The sequence below is a fragment of the Zootoca vivipara genome, chromosome 1 (genome assembly GCF_965207765.1).
Source record: "Zootoca vivipara chromosome 1, rZooViv2.hap1.1, whole genome shotgun sequence".
Classification (NCBI taxonomy): Eukaryota; Metazoa; Chordata; class Lepidosauria; order Squamata; family Lacertidae; genus Zootoca; species Zootoca vivipara.
The window spans coordinates 10,721,154-10,742,067 of NC_142582.1; the positions used below are offsets into that span (position 1 = coordinate 10,721,154).

A 20,914-nucleotide genomic window follows, 5' to 3' on the forward strand; every position below is an offset into this window, starting at 1 on the left:
TTGATTACATGGAATAAAAATTAAATAGCAGGGCACACAGTTCTCAGTTGTGATAAAGAAAGTCACATTTTGAAAACAGGTTGTCAGCCAGCCATTTATTTCCAGGCAGGTTATCCCTAAGCACTTTGAAAACCATATTGTCCTTTTAACCAGAGCCTCTCCCGCTTCATATTTTTGTATTTTAAGCCTCTGATAAATACAGTCTGATGTTCTGGACCTCACACTTTTGCTATACCACTTGAAGGGGGTCTCTGTCTCTCTCAGAAACTACGATACAGATCTCGTTCTGAAGGTGCCCAGTCAGCTCTTTTTGCAGCTCCAGCAGAAAGCCTCGCTCAGTGTTGCTGTGCTCACACAAGATCACGCTTATCCCTTTGGAAACAGCATCCAGTACATCATGGTGGGACATCTCTCCTACCAATATAATTAAGATAGTGGTTATTGATTAGGGCTTGGGCACTTCGCTTGTAATTAAGACAGAAAAGAGCCAATGGCTGTGTTGGTTAGTGATCTTACAGGCATTGGCTGAATAGCAGAGTACAATGCATACAGTGGTGCCTCGCTTAACGAATGCCCTGCTTAACGAAAGGTTTTTTCTAGCGGAGGTTGCCCCGCTAGACGAATTCGTTTTCGTCTAGCGAATCGCGGTTTCCCATAGGAATGCATTGAAATTCAATTAATGCGTTCCTATGGGCAAAAAAAAATTCAAAAAAATTCAATGCATTCCTATGGGATTCGCTAGACGAATTTTTTCGTTATAAGAAAAGACCCGTGGAACGAATTAAATTCGTCTAGCGAGGCACCACTGTACTTTTAAAAAACGTAGTGATGTGAACAGAAAGAAAGATCTGGGCTCAATCCAGGCAAGTTCAGTGCCGAGGAAGAGGCCTCCTAGGTACCAAAAAGCTTCATTTTCCAATTTCCCATAGAACCATGAGGATGCATGGCAGGGAACTGAAGGCTGTGCATGACTCGCATCCCTACCCAATCCACCATCTTTCTTTTGTGCATGTTTTCTGCATCTCACCTTTTCTCTTCTCCCCAGGACTTAATTAAAGCTGTGACCCAAGATTTCCACGTGTGTTATACTTACTGCTCTTCGCTCTGCCACTTTGGTTTAACCATTAAAACCGGTGTCTTCCCTGCCTTGATTCCTAGGCAACCAAACAGGTTCTTTGAATCAACTGCTTTCATACAGTATTAATGAGAGGTTCTTACCTGTGAGGTAGAGATCACTTTCTGTGCCTTTCAGAACACTACTTCCTGAGCCGGCGCAAAGGGCAACTGCCTTCACCTGGGATTCTACAAAATGGTAAAACCGCATTGTTACACCGTAGGTCCTCTCAGGGAGGCTTGGCTCTCCCAAGGGTCTGATGAGAGTTGAGGTCCAACAACACCTATCCGGAGGGCAGCAGGTTCCCCATCCCTGTGCCAAGGAGCAGTATGCAGTTTCCAAAGCGTTCTACAGGAGGAGGCTATAACTTAGCAGAAGAGCACATTTTGGCTACAGGAAGCCTCACATTCAGTTCTCACAACCAAACTCCAGTACAGTGGTACCTCGCAAGACAAATGCCTTGCGCAAGGAAAACTTGCTAAACAAAAGCATCTTGCGATGTTTTTGGTGACTCACAAGACGAAGTTTTCAATGGCCGTGCTTGCAAGACGAAGTTTTTCTGCGGGGTTTTTGTTTGTTTGTTTTTGCCGCGGCAACCCGCACTTTGCAAGATGAAATTATCGCTAGATGAAGCGACTCGCGGCAAGAATTCGTCTTCCGAGGCACCACTGTATAAGTAAACCCTGGTCGCAATACCCTGAAAAACCTCCAGCAGCCGAAGGCCATAAGGAGCTGCTGCCAGGAAGATACCACTCAGCCCAGTTGGGCAAGCAGTCAAAGCCTGCATCCTAGATCCATATACTGTAATGCTAAAGGACCAAGTTAAGTCCTCCACAAATTGTAGTGAGCTTCACCGCTTCAATTGTTCCATGTTCCCCAATGTGAGACGGAACTAATTATTTTTAGCCTACCCTCAAAAAGATGTTCTGTTCAGAGGACATTTGTTTGGATCTGCTCTTTCTTTGTGTGCATGATTTTAATCCAGTTCCAGGAGTTCCAGCTGGTCCAATTATAGACCGTCTGAACTTGCTTTAGTCACTTTTACTTCTGCAATTCTAAACACGCTTACTAGAGAGGAAGTCCCACTGAACTCAGACATTTACTTGGACGTAAGCCTCATTAAGATTGTGCATGGCCAAGACTGGCATTCAAGCAGTGTTTTATAATATTTATAACCTGCCTTTCCTCCAAGGAGCTGAAGGCTGCTTACATGGCCAGGATACATGGGCTGCCCCCGTTCAATAGTAGGAAGAAAAAGTGTCACTTCAGAATTAACTTAGCTCTCTTTGCTGCAGCGAGTGGACACACTCCTGTTGCATAAAGAACAATAGACCATTTATAGGAAGGAAGTAATGCATGTCTGTGGCTCAACGTTTCTTCATATGAGGGAATACAAGTACCATACCCAATGATTTTCCAGCTCCAAGGGCTAGGCGAATATGAGACAGTCTTAAGTGGCTTTTCACTCGTTCAACCAAGACGGAAATAGAGACTGGCTCCTTCAGTGTGCACAAGCGTCCCATGCCAGTATCTTCAAGAAGAGGCTGAGGAGAAGCAAAAATTAAAGAGTTCCTTTAGAAGGGCTTACACACATCTTGGCCCACCTCAACAAGTGACAGTTTCCCTAGATACAAGCACGTTTCCAAAGACGTGATACTCTTAAAGGACTGTACTGTATCAGTTGTTCTCAAACATTTCCCCCTCATGGGCCACTGAAAGTCTGGGCAGGCTGCTTCCTGATTCTTCTGCCTGTTTTAACAATTGTAAATGCACTTGTGGGACATTTAATTGCAATTTTATTGCTCCTTTCCTTTTTTTATATACATTGCGTTTCTTATTACTTGAATGCCATACTGCAAACTGCAATAATACCAATACAATATAAGCAATACAATGGTACCTCAGGTTAAGAACTTAATTCGTTCTGGAGGTGCGTTCTTAACCTGAAACTGTTCTTAACCTGAGGTACCACTTTAGCTAATGGGGCCTCCTGCTGCCGCTACGCTGCGAGAGCACGATTTTTGTTCACATCCTGAACCGAAGTTCTTAACCCGAGGTACTATTTATGGGCTAGCGGAGTCTGTAACCTGAAGTGTCTGTAACCTGAAGCGTCTGTAACCCGAGGCACCACTGTACAACAATATGAGTATGCAATGCAATGGATGTGCCACTTCCCATCTTCAACCACAGATCCACAGAAACGCTGCAGAAGACCAGTTTGGGAACCCCTGGATTATTTCATGTAATTTGTTATTCTTTCTAATAAGTTATTTTAATTTTTGATGTGCCAACAGAAAGACTGACAGCCTTTGCATTCCCACCTGGGAGCAGGCCTCATGGACTTCAGCAAAAATGCACAGGAATGGGCTGTAACTGGAGTCTCAGGACATAAATGGATCCAAACTGTCTTCAAATAGTGGATGCAGCCACAACTTCCTAGTCACCATTTCTGTCATTGCAGCTGCTCATCCTACCCCACCCTACCAGCAACTAACCTAGTGGGAAGCACTGCCAGGAAACAGCAGTTGCATCCCGATCTGGATCACCACATTTTATATCCTCCATGAGATTACATGGCAGAATAAAGTGATTAATGCAGGCACCCCCAAATTTTGGCCCTCCAGATGTTTTGGACTACAATTCCAATTATCCCTGACCACTGGTCCTGTTAGCTAGGGATCATGGGAGGTGTAGACCAAAACATCTGGAGGGCCGCAGTTTGGGGGTGCCTGGATTAACATTTGCTGCATAAAATAAGCGTTTGAAATCTTGCCCTCTACCCATCTTCGTCAGTTCCCAATCTTCTCTCTCACACCCAGGAAAGACCTCTCTTGTCTGCTTAAGCTTATACTTTTCCTCCCAGAGGCAGGGCACAGCAACTCTCCAAACAGAATCAATCTAACTGCAGGGAAACAGTTACCCAGAGGCTTCAAAAAGGTGTGTGACACACACACACACTCTTCCAATATAACAGGGCTCTGTATGCTGCTGAACTACAACTCCCATCATTCCTTGTCACTGGCCATGCTTGCTGGGGCTGCTCAGAGTTGTAGCTCAGCAACCCCAAGGTTCCTCACACTTGCAATATAATGCTAAGCAGATATGGGCAGACAAGCTGTGCTCAAGGTGCCAATGTACACAGAATGGGTTATTGACAGACATGGGGAGGGGCCCTTTTAAGCTCAATGAGCTTTAAATTCATTGAGGTGGCTGGCCCATTCATTCCACCTCCTTCCTAAGATAGAAGTCTTCTACTCTCCCATCAGAGCACGGTATCTTTTGCAGCCTCAGGCCAGACCCCTTCCTCAAAGCAAGCCTGGATGGCTCGGTTAAAGCACGGTGCTGATAATACCAAGGTTGTAAATTCAATCCCTGTATGAGGCAGCTGTATATTCCTGCAGGGCTAGATGATCCTCAGGATGCCTCCCAAATCTTACAATTCTATGTTTCCATGCACACGTGTGACTTACCTTCTGTAATGATATGATTTCAGTCTTTTGATAGAGAAGACTGTTCTGGGAGAGCAAGGCCACCACTTGCGGCAAGGCTTGTTGGGTGCAGTTCACGCTGACTCGTGTCTGCTCTTCCCCTTCAACCCTTGGGGAAATTGTAACTTTTTAATATTCTTTTTTTTAAAAAAAAATCAGCTGTGATCTACTAATTATGCTTTGGGTGAATAACATTAACTCCAATGCTCTCTTGAAAGTAGGCTCAGAAGCTCCTGCTGCTTCTCTACCCCATCCATGGTCTTTGGCCATCCAGACGTTGATGGACTCTGTGCCATCATCCCTCATTACTGCCTCCTAGTTGGGACTGATGAGAGTTGGGGTCCAACAACATCTGCAGAGCCACAGGTGTATTACAAGGATCCATCTCATCTTCCTCTCTTTGAAAGGTTGGGTAAGGTCATTCAAATGTTCAAGGTAGGGTATCACCTGTATCCACAATGCTCACTCATCTCCCATCATATGATATTAAGGGTTATAGTAGAAATTCTGTAGTGGTGTCTGGTGGCAGTTATGGATTGGACAAGGATGAAGAAACGGAAGCTTTATCTAAATAAGATGGACATACTGGGGACTAGAGTATCTAGTAATCTTAGGAGGAGTTTCACATGTTCTGGAAAGAGTTGCTTTCCCTCTGAAGGTTTGGGTTTTTTTTGGATATAGCCCTGCTCCTGGGTGCTCAAAGTAGCCAGAAGTGGCTTCAACCAGCATTATCTTATTTAATTCATACATTAAACTTCTATCCTGCTTTTCACCACACAGCAATCCCAGGGCAAGTTACTTCCTAAATATAAACCAATATACCAAATATTCATTAAAAGTCATTAACACCAAACCAAGATTCTTAACACATAATTCCACAATTTGCTCCTATACTTCTATGCCAGTTGAGCCCTTTCCTGGAAAAGCGGGGCCTGGTCTTATTCAGACTCTAGTCACTTTTGCCTTAGATTCTCCAGGGCAGGCACCCCCCCAAACTTCGCCCCTCCAGATATTTTGGACTACAATTCCCATCTTCCCCGACCACTGGTCCTGTTAGCTAGGGGTCATGGGAGTTGTAGGCCAAAACATCTGGAGGGCCGCAGTTTGGAGATGCCTGATCTAGGGAATTTGCTTTCCTGTAGAAAAAGGGGTTGGCAAACCACAATTTCTGACTGGGCCAGCAGGGCCACCCGCCAGAATTGTTGGTTTCTGTTTGACAGCAAGAGTGAAACACCTTGGGTAGCCTTCAACATTACCTGGCAGGAACAGTTGTGATGAGCGACACCTCTGGCACCCCACGCAAACTGGACAAAAGGTTGTCATCAGGGCAAGCACTAAACTCAACGCGGAAAGACCCCCCTGTGGGGTAACTGGAAGCTGTTGCAGGCCGCAAGGGAGCAGATCTGCAGGCACCTGAAGAAAAAGAAAAGTAGAACATTAAAGGATTTGTACAACACACATGGCAAAGTTCTTTCTTCCTTGCAGCCTGATGACGTATACAGTAGTCTGAAAGTATATATCGTAAGATTGTAGCCATGTCTCCAAGCACCCATCTGCTTCAGCCAGCATAGCCACTGGACACACGACGGGAGCTGAAGTCCAACAACATCTAGAGGGCACCAGGTATGGAAGGCTTCTCTAGGGAATCTATCTGCAAACCGGGTGTACAGAAAGACAATGTTCTGCACTGCTTTAGAAAGGCTGTTCATTTCATAAAGCCCTAGTCACCATTTATGTCCATGTTAGACCGCTCTCTTCCTATAACCATGAAGTGATTCCATGGCGGCATTTATTTACAATTATATAAAGGTAAAGGACCCCTGACAGTTAAGTCCAGTCGCGAACGACTCGGGGGTTGCGGAGCTCCTTTCGCTTTACAGGCCAAGGGAACCAGCGTTTGTCTGCAGACAGTTTTTCTAGGTCATCTGGCCAGCAAGCTGCTTCTGGCGAACGGAATGCCATTTACCTTCCCGACGGAGCGGTACCTATTTATCTACTTGCACTGTGTGCTTTTGAACTGCTATTTTGGCAGGAGCTGGGACCGAACAACGGGAGCTCACCCCATCGTGGGGCCTCAAACTTCTGATCAGCAAGTCCAAGCGGCACAGTAGTTTAAACCATAGCGCCACCCACGTCCCACATTTACAATTATATCCCCCCCTTATTCCAAGGAACTCAGGGTGGAACATGTGAAGATCCTAGATTGCCTCCTAGCCTAGGCTCAGACAGAGACTGCGGCCGTGTGACTGCAATGACTACATTTAGATGTCATCGCACTACGTTGATATCAAAAAGCCGGGTCAGATTTTTTTCAGAAGATGAAAGGCAAATACAATCCAGATTCAGCTGGTGAACTGGAATGCAGACCTTGCTGACTCCACAAACAAGTCAAAAGTAGAAAATAGGCTGAATTGATGGAACTTGTGCCACAGGTCAGGAATACGTGTGTGAGTGTGAGCCCGCAGTTCATTCCTAAGCACTTAAGCATGGTGAAGAGATTGGGCATGCACTTAACATCTGCACTGCTTCAGTATAATAGCCATTGTCCGAAATAACCTTATCAGTTTTCTGCTTTCAGTTGTCTGCTCTCACCTTTTTTCCCCCTAAACAGCAATACATTCTACTTTCACTGACATAGCCATCCTTTGGCAAGCCACTGAGCTTGGTGTCTGTGCAGCAGTTTTCAAGAACAGAAAATATCAACATTAAACGTTATGAGGAACATTAAGTGTTTTTGTTTCTTTTAAAGTGCTGATATGTTATGGTTTGTTTTCTTCATGCATGCCCCATCCCAATATATAAATTTTGACATTCATTTTATATTTTAAAACAGTAATGCCTCACCAAGTCCTTTTGCAAGCCAGTTATTGACTCCATGAGGTACAGCATCATACGCAGTATGTGGAGAGTAAATGCCAATTCGGTTCTCCAAGGCTCGGATCACAAGACGTTCTTTCCACGTTTTCCATGTTATGCGTTTCAGCGGTTGGAAAATAGGTGGGTGGTAAGAGAGAATGAGATCTGCCTTCTTCTGCAGGGCTTCTTCCATCACTTCCTCTGTGAGGTCATTGGTCAAGAAGAGGGTGCGGACAGAATGGGGAGGGCTTGGCTCAACCAGGAGCCCCACATTGTCCCAACTTTCGGCCAGTGAGAGTGAAGCAAAATCATTCAGGGAAGAAACGAGAGCTTTCAGATCCATGAAGGATCGCACAGTCAAATTGATCAAAGACGGTATGTGCAGGAACTGCCTCGGAATCCGCTTCAGTTGCATGCAGGTTCCTACAGAACCTGAAAGAAGAGGAAGAAGAAAAAAAATCAATAGGTCTACCAATATTTGTTTATTTCATAATAATTATATACCAAGTGTAGAAAAACCTCAGAGAGGTTTATAATAAAAGATAAAACAATAAAATTATCACTAAAAATGTACAACCGTAATTTAAAACATGCAGAATATTAAACCTAAATAAGACAAAAACAAAACTCCTACAAGCTTTCTAAACATCTGGGTAGGGTAGGATGCAATAGATAAGATAACTTAATACAAAAATACACACACCCCTTAAGAACTTAAAACAACTCTCATGCAGATCTGAAAACGAATGACAATTAAACTTTGCAGGAAATTTTCCAATCATGACATCTTCTCTGGGAATGTTACATCTGTCATGAGCCAGCTGCCTAACCATGGATAGGATTTTAGCAGCAAGGATTCCAGCAAAATTTTGTCCAAAGTGAAGTGTTTTGACAGAAAGTTTGAGAACCACTGTTCACAGGATTAACCATGGGGATGAAAAAATTGTGCACCTCTTTGCCGTGCTATAGCTGAGCTTGAGCACTACTGTACATACTATATTTTGAAGAGAGAGGGGGGGAAAGCACTGCACCAACTTGCATTCAAGGAATTTACACTAGCTGCAAACAACACAATTGCTGGCCTCATCCAAACTTTCATTTCCCTAACAATGTGGTAATAGCTGAAGTCTCCCCAGCTTTTTTGGTGGGGGAGAGAAATGTCCCCTCCACTGCAAATAAATCCTCTCCCCATTTATTCTAAATCCACACCTTTTTTAACAGCTGGTTTTAAAAACTCATAGATGTAAAAAGCTAATTACAGTGGAAATTATCTGGGCTATTCTTTTAAAAGAAAAGGAAAAAGGAAAAAACCCTCTAAGGGGCAAAAGCTCAAGATAAAGCAAGATCTTAAGAGACCTACTCTCACAGAAGTGAATCAAGAAAAGCAGACTCCCTCGTGTCCAATGATAGTCAAAAAACCCCACCTCCATTCCAGTTAGAATAACCTAGTAGGCCAAAAATCGAAAGGACAAGAAGCTCAAGAATCCTGGCTACAAAACTTGACAGCAGATCCCATGGAAGCCAATGGACCTTCAGATTAAGCATACATAGAAGCTCGGATCATTGCTCGGATCCAGCCTCCCGTCCCGAATCGCCATGTCATTTTGCATACCGCCCGTCCGCCTTATACCTGTAGGTCTCAGGGCGGTTCACAACATAAAATTATAAACAAAGACTTACAATATAAATCCAACTCCTGGGGTTTTAAAATATATATCTGTATATATTCTGCAGTTGGCTCCCTTTCTCATTCATAAAATCCTTCTATTAGGTATTTCAGGAGTAGAGAAGATGCTTTAACATGAGCGCCCCAAAAGTGAAAGTGGGGATACTGCGGGATAGAGAGGTGAGCAGGAAGAGGGCAAGGGAGACGGATGTTTTCTGTGCAAAGAGTATCATCATCAATAATAATTTTAAAACCCAAGCACTGCATGCATTTTCCTGCATGCATTTTTTTTTGGTACTTACGTCCAGTGCAGAATGAGGAGCGGGGTAAACCGAAGTCCTCCTGGGCCTGTTCTCTGCTCGGCTCCTCCTTCGCTCCGCGTCTCAAATCCGGCGCCGCCTCCCCTCCCGGAAGCGCTACTTCCTGCCTCGGCCCCGCGAGGAGCAAAACGGCGCCCTGGCTGCCTGGACTGCCGCCTGCATCTTCTTAGGTAAGCGGTGAGCGGCGCAGGATCAGAGCCCGACCCTTTAGCAGTGCAGTGCAGGATCTGTCCTTTTGCAGCGGGGTGGGTGGAGATGAAGCGAGTTGATCCAAACGGATTTATGCAAAAATAAACAATAAAAAAGTTAGTAGCTGCAGCAGCAGTCCTGATTTTCACCGGCCTATTATTTATTATTATTATTATTATTATTATTATTATTATTATTATTATTACCCCGCCCATCTGCCACTCTGGGCGGCTCCCAGCAGAATATTAAAAACACGCTAAAACATCAAACATTAAAAACTCCCCTAAACAAAGTAGGAAAAAAAATTCTGAGGAAGGGTGCTGCGTCCCTGTTATTTCGCTAACCTGGGAGAAAGTGCGTTTATTCTATCTTAAGATCAGGTAATAATAATAATAATAACAATAATTTATTATTTATACCCTGCCCATCTGGCCGGGTTCCCCCAGCCACTCTGGGCGGCTTCCAACAAAATATTAAAATACAGAAATCCATCAAACATTAAAAGCTTCCTTAAACAGGGCTGCCTTGAGATGCCTTCTAAAGGTCTGGTAATTGTTGTTCTCTTTGACCTGTGGTGGGAGGGCATTCCACAGGGTGGGCGCCACTACCGAGAAGGCCCACTCACACCCCAGTTCAGTGGTGTTAACTTCTGAGTAAAGTTGCTTAGGATCAGTTCATAGGAGGCAACTCCTAGGGGCCAAGGGGTCTCTCCCCCCCCCCAATATTGTATTCAAGTTGGCACCCCAGGATCAGGTTGCACAAAGCAATGGATTTGGTGAAATCAGAATGCTATGTGTGTGTGTATACCTCAATATTAAACGTAGCTTTAATGTTGATGTAATATTAAATAGCTTTAACGTTGATGTAGAGATCTACATAGGAATGACAGGAGTGTGGGAGACAGAGGTGGGGAATGATGTATAGAGCTGTCCTGAAGGTCAGATTACCTGATTCTTAAGGATAGACATGTACTGTACTTATTATTTCTAGATAGGAAATGCAGAATCTCAAATTTTAAACGTTCCCATGGAGAGAGAAAACAAAATATATTTGCTAGCAGCCTATGTGGAAGGGATCCCAAAATGGGGTTGTTGTTACATCAATGGTGAATAGATGAGGTTGCTTTTTTCTTTTTGTTGTTGTTTAGTCGTTGTGTCCGACTCTTTGTTACCCCATGGACCAGAGCACACCAGGCACTTCTGTCTTCCACTGCCTCCCGCAGCTTGGTCAAACTCATGTTCGTAGCTTCGAGAACACTGACCAACCATCTCATCCTCTGCCGTCCCCTTCTCCTAGTGCCCTCCATCTTTCCCAACATCCGGGTCTTTTCCAGGGAGTCTTCTCTTCTCATGAGGTGGCCAAAGTATTGGAGCCTCAGCTTCAGGATCTGTCCTTCCAGTGAGCACTCAGGGCTGATTTCCTTCAGAATGGGTAGGTTTGATCTTCTTGCAGTCCATGGGACTCTCAAGAGTCTCCTCCAGCACCATAATTCAAAAGCATCAATTCTTCGGCGATCAGCCTTCTTTATGGCCCAGCTCTCACTTCCATACATCACTACTGGGAAAACCATAGCTTTAACTATATGGACCTTTGTCAGCAAGGTGATGTCTCTGCTTTTTAAGATGCTGTCTAGGTTTGTCATTGCTTTTCTCCCAAGAAGCAGGTGTCTTTTAATTTCATGACTGCTGTCGCCATCTGCAGTGATCATGGAACCCAAGAAAGTAAAATCTCTCACTGCCTCCATTTCTTCCCCTTCTATTTGCCAGGAGGTGATGGAACCAGTGGCCATGATCTTAGTTTTTTTTAATGTTGAGCTTCAGACCATATTTTGCACTCTCCTCTTTCACCCTCATTAAAAGGTTCTTTAATTCCTCCTCACTTTCTGCAATCAAGGTTGTGTCATCAGCATATCTGAGGTTGTTGATATTTCTTCCGGCAATCTTAATTCCATTTTGGGATTCATCCAGCCCAGCCTTTCGCATGATGAATTCTGCATATAAGTTAAATAAGCAGGGAGACAATATACAGCCTTGTCGTACTCCTTTCCCAATTTTGAACCAATCAGTTATTCCATATTCAGTTCTAACTGTAGCTTCTTGTCCCACATAGAGATTTCTCAGGAGACAGATGAGGTGATCAGGCACTCCCATTTCTTTAAGAACTTGCCATAGTTTGCTGTGGTCGAGACAGTCAAATGCTTTTGCGTAGTAAATGAAGCAGAAGTAGATGTTTTTCTGGAACTCTCTAGCTTTCTCCATAATCTAGCGCATGTTTGCAATTTGGTCTCTGGTTTTTTCTTTTCTTTTAAAAAAATATATTTATTGATTTTGTAAAACTGAGAAACACATAGAACACAAAAATACAAAATTACAAAAAAAGGAAAAAATCACATAAAACACAAAAATACAAAAAGAAAAAACAATCATATTTATCATTCCTATATCCTGACATTGTTGACTTCCTCGTGTCCCTCCTGTGTTTCATTGTATATCATCCTTAGTAATTTCTATACATACTTCAATCATCTTATTTTTCCTTAACTAACACATTTCAATCCACTTAATATTTACCTAACAAACAATTCAATTCTTATTTAACACTTATATCTAAATCTAAATATACTATAATACCTCTTCAAATCCTCCTCTACAACCTCCCTGTACTTCCAAATCTTATTTTAAACATTTCCGATATCGCAATTATTTCTTTAATAAACTTTAAATTTCTTCCAATCTTCTTCCACCGACTCTTCCCTCTGGTCACGAAGTCTCCCGGTCAGTTCAGCCAGCTCCATAAATTCTATCAGCTTCATCTGCCATTCATCCACTGTAGGTAGTTCTTCACTCTTCCAACTCTTAGCCAATAAAATTATCGCTGCTGTTGTGGCATACAGAAAAAACGTAGTATATTTTTTAGGTAATTCCTCTCTAACTATCCCAAGTAACGGTTACAGGTAGGTAGCCGTGTTGGTCTGGGTCGAAGTAAAATAAAAAAATTCCTTCAGTAGCACCTTAAAGACCAACTAAGTTTTTATTTTGGTATGAGCTTTCGTGTGCATGCACACTTCTTCAGATACGAAGTGTCAGATACTAAGTATCTGAAGAAGTGTGCATGCACACGAAAGCTCATACCAAAATAAAAACTTAGTTGGTCTTTAAGGTGCTACTGAAGGAATTTTTTTATCCCAAGTAAAAAAGTTTCTGGTTTCTTAACAAAGGTGTTTTTCAACACTTTTTTCATTTCATTATAAATCTTTTACCAGAAGTTCTTTACTTGGGGGCAGGTCCACCACATATGGTAAAAGGTTCCTTCTACATTCTTACATTTCCAACAATTGTTATCATGCTTATGATAAATTTTAGCTAGTTTTACAGGTGTGAGATACCATCAATACATCATTTTCATCATATTTTCTCTTAATGCATTACACGCAGTAAACTTTTTATCCTTCTTCCACAACCTTACCCAATCCTCCATCATAATATTGTGACCCACATCTTTTGCCCAATCAATCATTACATATTTCGCTTGCTCATCTTTAGTATGCCATTCCAACAATAAATTATACATCTTTGAAAGATTCTTTTTTTTAGACTCTAACAATTCCGTCTCCAATTTAGACTTTTTTGCTTGAAAACCTACTTTTTTATCCATTTTGAACATTTCATTTATTTGATGATATTGTAACCAATCATTTAGATTATTTTTCAACTGTTCATATGTTTTTAACTTAAAATGATCTTATTCTTTGTATATCTTTGTACTTTATCCACTTGGTTTCCATATTCAATTTTTTATGTGCCTTAGCCTCTAAAGGTGAAATCCACCTGTGTGTTTTCCTTTCTAACAAGTCTTTAAATCTATTCCACACATTGTATAATGATTTTCTAATAATATGACATTTGAAACCTTTATGAACCTTAATCTTATCATACCACAAATATCCATGCCAACCAAATGCATTGTCATGACCTTACAGATCTAATACATCGGTATTATCGAGTAGAAACCATTATTTCATCCAGCAAAAGGCTGCTGCTTCAAAATATAACTTCAAATCTGGTAGGGAAAAACCTATATCTTTCGAATCTGTTAACAATTTATATTTGATTCTTGGTTTCCCCCCCCTGCCAGATAAATCTTGATAACACCTTTTGCCATTCTTTAAAACATCCTAAATTATCAACAATTGGTAATGCTTGAAACAAAAACAACATTTTTGGCAATACATTCATTTTTATCACGGATATTCGGCCCATCAAAGATAATTTCAAATTCGACCATATATCCAAATCCCTTTTAATTTCATTCCACAACTTTTTATAATTGTTTTTGAACAAATTTAAATTTTCCCCTATCATATTTACTCCCAGGTATTTCACCTTTTTAACAAACGTCAAACCTGTGGCATCCTGTAAACTTATTTATTTCTTCTGGTGCTAAATTCTTACCCCAAACTTTGGTTTTCGCTTTATTCAATTTAAACCCTGCAAGCTGTCCGAACTACTGAATTATTTCCAGTGCTCTCTGGTTTTTTCTTTTGGGATAGCTTATTATCTATTATTTCCGTGCGCTGCTCTGGTTCACCAGAAGCGGTTTAGTCATGCTAGCCACATGACCAAGAAGCTGTCTGCGGATAAACGCCGGCTCCCTCGGCCAGTAAAGCGAGATGAGCCCTGCAACCCCAGGGTCGTCCGCAACTGGACTTAACGGTCAGGGGTCCCTTTACCTTTTTAGCTTATTATCCTAGAAAAAAACATCAGCCATTCTTTTTATACAGGAAGGAGTGCGTGAAGGCAAAAGGGGTATGATTATGATGTTGCTGTTGGCAATATTTTTTTTCTTTTCTCTTTTTTTCAAAATCAAGAAACTGAATTTACATGCTCTTTCTCTCCTACTTCCCATGGCAAATCATAATGCTCTGTCTTCTGTTGCTGCAGAGTTGTGAAATCCTGACAGGCTCAGATGGTTTTGCCTCTTCTGACTGATACGCTCTGCATTCCTGGCCAGCAAAGATGGTAAGACTGGTTGTTTCAGTATCTTATCTGCTTTTAAGATAACCATTGGAGACTTCCATAAATATTCTTCCAGTTTAGTTTCATAATACAGTTATTTAATAATCCAATTGTTTTTATTTTGATTATATATTTTGTGGTTTTATATCTTGATTTTGTTCTGTGAACCACCCTGAGATCTCCGGGTATAGGGCAGCATATAAATTCTAGACACATAAATTCTGTTGTTGTTGTTGTTGTTGTTGTTGTTGCAGCATATACATTCTGTTGTTGTTGTTGTTGTTGTTAAATAATAATGATGATGATGATGATATAAAGTGCTTCTCACACATTATCTCAGTAATCCTCACAATTTTAAAATGTGGTTTTGTTTCTTAGACTTGTATATCACTTTACATTAAAAAGTGATTTACAATGCAGTAGACCTGGAACTTACATGGTAGTTATGTTCCATGGATAAAGCCAAAATCACGCATAGTGAAAACACATTGGGTGCAATGGCAGGTGGGATTGCAAAAGTTTCCGCCCCCCCCTTTAAATTATCATTGTCATAATTTAATTATCATAATTATCAGCATAAAGCTGAATGCACACAAGTTAAATGTGCCAAAGTTGCGGGTCTGCTGTACATGTAAAATACAATAAAACATAATAAAAACATTGAAAAAAATGAACAAAATCAATACAGTAATAATTATATAAAACAGACGCTACAGCCTGGATTGGAAAGCTTTAACTAAAAACTAATGATGGGCAGGCTTGATTTAATATTTTAATTCTTCCCCACTTCCCAGACTGTGACCTTTAACTCAGTTGCATGTACTTTCTTTGTCATATGCATAGGATCTGTCCTACATAAATACCTTGCAGTTGAATTATTTTTTCCTCTGGGCTGCAGACTTGATCAGGACTTCAACGCAAATGTTCTTAAGGCCTTTTTCCTAAACATTCCTGAAGCATCTTTGCAGAAGCCAGTTGAATGTCCATACCCCTTGCATTGTTATTCCTGCAAGAGGGATCACGTTCATAGCTGCCAAGTCTCCCGTTTTTCGCAGGAAACCCCCGGATTTTAATCCGTTTCCCTATGTTATCCCGAATAGAAAAAATCCCGGAAATCACCCGGATTTCCTACCTGCCTGTTTCCTACCTGTCCAGACATGCTTAGAAGCGACTTCCGGTGCCGCGCTGCTGCTGATCCCGCATTTTTCAACGGGAGACTTGGCAGCTATGGTCAAGTTTCCACAATCGGAAAACCTGCCTGTTTGAAAGGAGAGTTTTGTTTGCATCCTGATATTCTATGTGTGCATTTTGAGCCAGACACCTTGGGGGGGGGAGCTAACTAATTGTGGAAATGTGTTACTTTACTTGCAAAACGATAGCTAAGCAGAATTGGGGGCGGGGGCATTATCGGGTTGTTTTGATTATATATATATTGTGGTTTTATATTTTGATTTTGTTCTAAGATCTCTGTGTATAGGGCGGTATGTAAATTCAAAAAATAAATAAAATAATAAATATTAAACTTTTTGGCTGTCTGTAAATAATTTTAAGATACTTTCGTGTGTGCTGCTCCTCTTGCTCTGAGATAATCCGGCTTAATGGTATTGTTGATTTGGCTGCTGTTTGCCCGGACTGCTATGAATAAATAACGTAACTTATTTTCCCCTCAACTCCCAGGCTGTAACCCTACACACCGATGTGGGAGAAATTAAAATAGAGCTGTTCTGTGAAAGAGCACCCAAGGCATGTGAAGTAAGTGATGACCCTCCTCTCTCTCTCTCTCTCTCTCTCTCTCTCTCTCTCTCTCTCTCTCTCTCTCTCTCTCTCTCTCTCCCTGCCCCCCCCCATATACACCACAGGAGGGGGGATGGGACACATTGCTCTTTCCAGAGGTCTGAACTGATGGCTTGCAAAGAGCTGTTGAAATTAAGCTAAAGACCACAGGTTCCCCACCCCTGTCTGTTTAATAATATGAGCAGCCACCTTCCATGTTTAGATTTCATATACCAAATTGAGAGCCGGTGCGATGAGTTACCATAGTTGTGTTGGACTAGTACCCGGGAGACCAGGGTTCAAATCCCCCACTCAACCATGAAGCTAACTAACTGGGTGACATTGGGTCAGTCAGTCACTGATATTGGGTCACTCTTAACCTACCCCATGGGGTTTTTGTGGGGATTAAATGGGGAGGGGGAGAATCATGTACGCCACCTTCAGCTCCTGGGAGGAAATGGTTGGATATAAATGGAATAAAATAATTCAGTTAAATTAAATTCTCATTAAGGTGCAATTGAACATGAAAAGGTAGGTAGGGTTAGTGAATCATCCTTGTTTCCTGTTAGAATAGATGCTTTCGTTCCTTAATAGGCAGTCTGCTGTAATTAATAAAAGCTACGCCCTGACCACTTTGCACCTGCTGATCCAGTTTCCTTTGAGGCACGTTCTGTTTTCATAATAGTTTCACCAGATAAAGATAAGCCAGTCTTCAATTCATTCCATCGGCTGCAAATAGTAGAACGTAACATGAATGAATGTAGCGTTAAGGTAAAGATTTGTTATTTCATAACAACAGATGAAAATTAAAAGATGAAGAGCCAAGCAAGAATAAAAAGAAAAGAAAAAGAGAATGAAAGAAAAAAAGCAAGAATAAAAGTTGTATACACATAAAGGAAGACTATTTATGTTATTGATTGCCAAGTATCATTCCAGATTTGTCAAGGTTGTCTTGAAAAAGATGCTTCCACTGTGTATGAAACGAAGGGATGCCAAATCATATAAAATTTGCCTGGAGGTTTTAGTCCTTGTCTAAATCTCAAATTATGCGAAGTTTTCTCCGTTACAGCTATATTGATATAAAGGAATGCTGGTTAGATGAAATTGTATAAAATTACAAATGATAGATAAAATGTATTGAACCTTGTTCCGAAACAGTCAAGAAGCAGAAATACAGTAGATGAAAGTTGCTTCCAGGCAGAAGTTTATTGTGCATTCCCAGCAGCTTGTATATGCAAGTTTTACACACGGTTGTTATTACCAAAATTTTGTTACATTTTAATCTGGATTTTCTAACACCACAAAAAATCAGATTGGCTAAAAAATAATGGTTTAAATAATTTAAATGTTACAGCAGTTAGTGCTGGAAAGAAAAGGGAAGAAGGCATAAGAAAGGAACAAAATTTTATATCCTCATACCATTTTGCATTTTACTGCTGGTTTCTTTCTTAACTGGCCTTCTGGTTCTTTTTCTAGAATTTTCTGGCACTCTGTGCTAGTAACTTCTACAATGGCTGTATTTTTCACCGGAATATCAAAGGATTTATGGTGCAGACTGGAGATCCAACAGGTAATTCCTTTTTTAAAAGTTAGGTATCTCTTAAACCATCCTTTTGGAGCAGTGAGAGAAGCATCAGTCAACATGAGAACTGTTGTTGTGCTATTGAATTCTTTCAAACAAAGAGATACTAATTTTGAATTTTAAAAGGCAGTACTGTATATGCAAGGAAGGCCAGTCAAGGTTACAGGCTGAATAGATCATATTTCAAAAAAAGTATCCAGTGCATCACAATCATAATACTTAGCATATTTGTAGAGCCCCATTAGAGCAATCTTATAATGTAGGCCAGCTCTAATCCCAATGTTGCCTATGAAGACTTGAGATCTGGAGAATAGTGGTCTGTCTAAGAGTGGCAAGTTCACAGTGGTGAGAATTGAATTGAAACTCTGCAAACCAGGAGATTCTCAATTCGACCTCCTGATTCACAGCTCAGTCTCTTAGTGAAACGGCTGGTTCTTGTATACAACAGGAAAATGAGAAAACACTCCTTAGTGAAGGTGCAAAATATGTCAGAAAAGGTCAATTGGATCTGCTGTGATTTTCTTAGTTCAGTGGACTGATATCGATGGCATCCACCTGGTTCGTTCATGCTGCCCTGTTAATATCGTCCTTTGCCAACATAGAGATTGGAGCCAGTCAGATCAATGTCTGTTTCCTTTGAAATTGGTGGTAATATTCATAGCTGCCAAGTTTTCCCTTTTCTCGCGAGGAAGCCTATTCAGCATAAGGGAAAATCCCTTTAAAAAAGGGATAACTTGGCAGCTATGAATATTTAACCCTAGTACCTAATAACTATGCAAGTCCTAAATCATCTGAAAGGTGCTTGACAAGGGGAAATCTAGGGGGTTAGGCTTGGACATCATCTGAACATACATGATTCAGGAACCTTGCAGAATCTAAGCAGAATCTGCATGAAACACTGCTTGGAAATCCAATGCAAGTTCCTTTGAGTTCTGTATTACCCAGGGGGATAATAGCATCATAAATAGGTTGCTTCTGAAATGGAGGTACAATACAGTCCTCCCAATTTTGTCTCTTTCTACCCTGTAGATGCCTTGCAGTATGTTTGCATTACTGTCCTCTTGCATATTTGGGGAGCTCAGGGAAGAGGCATGGGGTGATCTCTGATCTGCGGTGAGGTTTTTGAGAGATGAGAAATGGCATGAGCGAAAGTCTTTTCACTATTTCTTGCCTGGCTTTTCAAACAGCAGCACAAACCAGAAAGGACATCTCCTATTGCTTAGTCATCACCAATTTGCTAATAAAATTTAAGGGAGATATGTGTATGTTGTGGACATGGGGAAAAGGTGCCTGAATTTGTAGGAATCCTGCTAACCTATCTACCCAACTTCCCCCACCCCTCTTGTTCTTTCAGGCTCCGGAAAAGGAGGAAATAGCATTTGGGGCAGAAAATTTGAAGATGAATACAGTGAATACTTAAAAGTATGTTTTGCTTTGTTCATTAACAGATTAATTGTTGCTGTACGTTTATGTGAACAGGGAAGTTGCCCTTTTTTGGCTTGGAAGGGGGGGGGAAACCCAGAGATGTAGTAGCATATAATAATATACAGTATTGCATTTTAGTGTGTTACATTTTAAAACCATCTGGTGAAAGGCAGGAGAAAAAAGCTATAATAATAATAATGATAAACCACCCTTGTTTTTGTCCCCGCTCCCACTTTCCATCTTCCTCTCTCAGCACAGTGTCCGTGGAGTTGTTTCTATGGCAAATAATGGTCCAAATACGAATGGGTCTCAATTCTTCATCACCTACGGCAAACAGCCACACCTGGACATGAAATACACCGTGTTTGGGAAGTGAGTATGATGGGATTGAATTGTATAATGCAAGATTTAATTCTGTCATCATACTAGAGCTGGCGGCCACATGAACTGCGTCATGCCAGCCTTAAGTTTTTATGTATATCAGAAGACGTATCATTCCGGGAGGTTGAAAAATTGTCATCAGAAGTTTGTGCCTTTCTGTGCAAGGAGGTTCTCATTGCTATTTTTCATTTCTTGTCTGCTCAAACAGGGTAATTGATGGCTTGGATACCCTGGATGAGCTGGAGAAACTGCCAGTGAACGAGAAGACATTCCGCCCCCTCAATGACGTCCATGTTAAAGATGTTACAATTCATGCCAACCCTTTTGCTCAATAGCTGCAAAGCGCCCGTGTAGATTCCTGGCTTGAAAAACTGCTGGTGGGTCTTTGAAGACAGATGGGCTTGTGCATTCTCTCTTGGAATTACGGACTTCCCGAGCTGTTCAAATTTCAGCATTTCACGGAGGGAAAAGCCACCTTTTGATGTGTAACAAACCTGGGTTAATTTTTTTAAAAAAATAAATACGTATATATATTTTAATCAAGTCATGTTTCCCTGTTGAAGTTCCATCTGGATTATACCAGCTGTTCTTTCAAAATGCTTTGTATGCTGCCTCTTGTCTTCAAGGCCGGGGTTGGTTGAACAGTTGGGGCAAATGGTGTAATAGTGTCATCTACACACCTAATAAGTGCCTGCACCTCAGTGCACCTCCCTTCAGGACTCCCTCACACCCAGCCAAAATGCAGCCCATAGAAGCGCAGCCTCCTTGCTCCACATTGACTTTGCCCTCTTGCGAAGCGAAACACAACTTTTTCAAACAGGCCCATGAGCTGAGCAGGTGCAGGGGTTTTGATTATTTTTTTTAATGCTTTGCATGTCCCTATCTAATCTTTCCTCTCTCTCTTTCCTCTCTATTTATTTATTGAAAGGGGCAAGATTAGTTGGGGACACAAAAAGCATATTCTCTCTCTCTCTCTCTCTCTCTCTCAAAACTGCAACCTGCTCCACCATCTAGGTTTGCCATACGTCCAGAATGTCCCAGACATAGCCATCATTAGCAGTATTGGGGTGGGGGGGAATACTAAGAAATGCCCGGCAAAATCTGG

General features: G+C 41.5%; 2 protein-coding genes across 3 annotated transcripts; one reads left to right on the forward strand and one right to left on the reverse strand.

Moving 5' to 3' along the window:
- Positions 1–80: 80 nt before the first annotated feature.
- NIF3L1 (NGG1 interacting factor 3 like 1) lies at positions 81–9,536 on the reverse strand. The gene is made up of 7 exons (XM_035137062.3): positions 9,427–9,536; positions 7,447–7,890; positions 5,859–6,015; positions 4,585–4,711; positions 2,520–2,658; positions 1,219–1,302; positions 81–414 (listed from the first exon to the last, which is right to left on the reverse strand). Exons 2-7 carry the CDS (start codon positions 7,871–7,873, stop codon positions 230–232), a joined length of 1,119 nt encoding a protein of 372 aa, XP_034992953.3. The 5' UTR covers positions 7,874–7,890; positions 9,427–9,536; the 3' UTR covers positions 81–229.
- A 17-nt stretch (positions 9,537–9,553) lies between these two features.
- On the forward strand, positions 9,554–20,352 carry PPIL3 (peptidylprolyl isomerase like 3). 2 transcript variants are annotated; one of them, XM_060281651.2, is made up of 8 exons: positions 9,554–9,614; positions 13,613–13,695; positions 14,574–14,651; positions 16,326–16,400; positions 17,898–17,991; positions 19,358–19,425; positions 19,682–19,800; positions 20,018–20,352. In XM_060281651.2, exons 3-8 carry the CDS (start codon positions 14,649–14,651, stop codon positions 20,142–20,144), a joined length of 486 nt encoding a protein of 161 aa, XP_060137634.1. In that variant the 5' UTR covers positions 9,554–9,614; positions 13,613–13,695; positions 14,574–14,648; the 3' UTR covers positions 20,145–20,352. The 2 variants fall into 2 exon arrangements, with proteins under 2 accessions (XP_060137634.1, XP_034992967.1); XM_035137076.3 differs by lacking the exon at positions 13,613–13,695.
- The last annotated feature ends 562 nt before the right edge of the window (positions 20,353–20,914 follow it).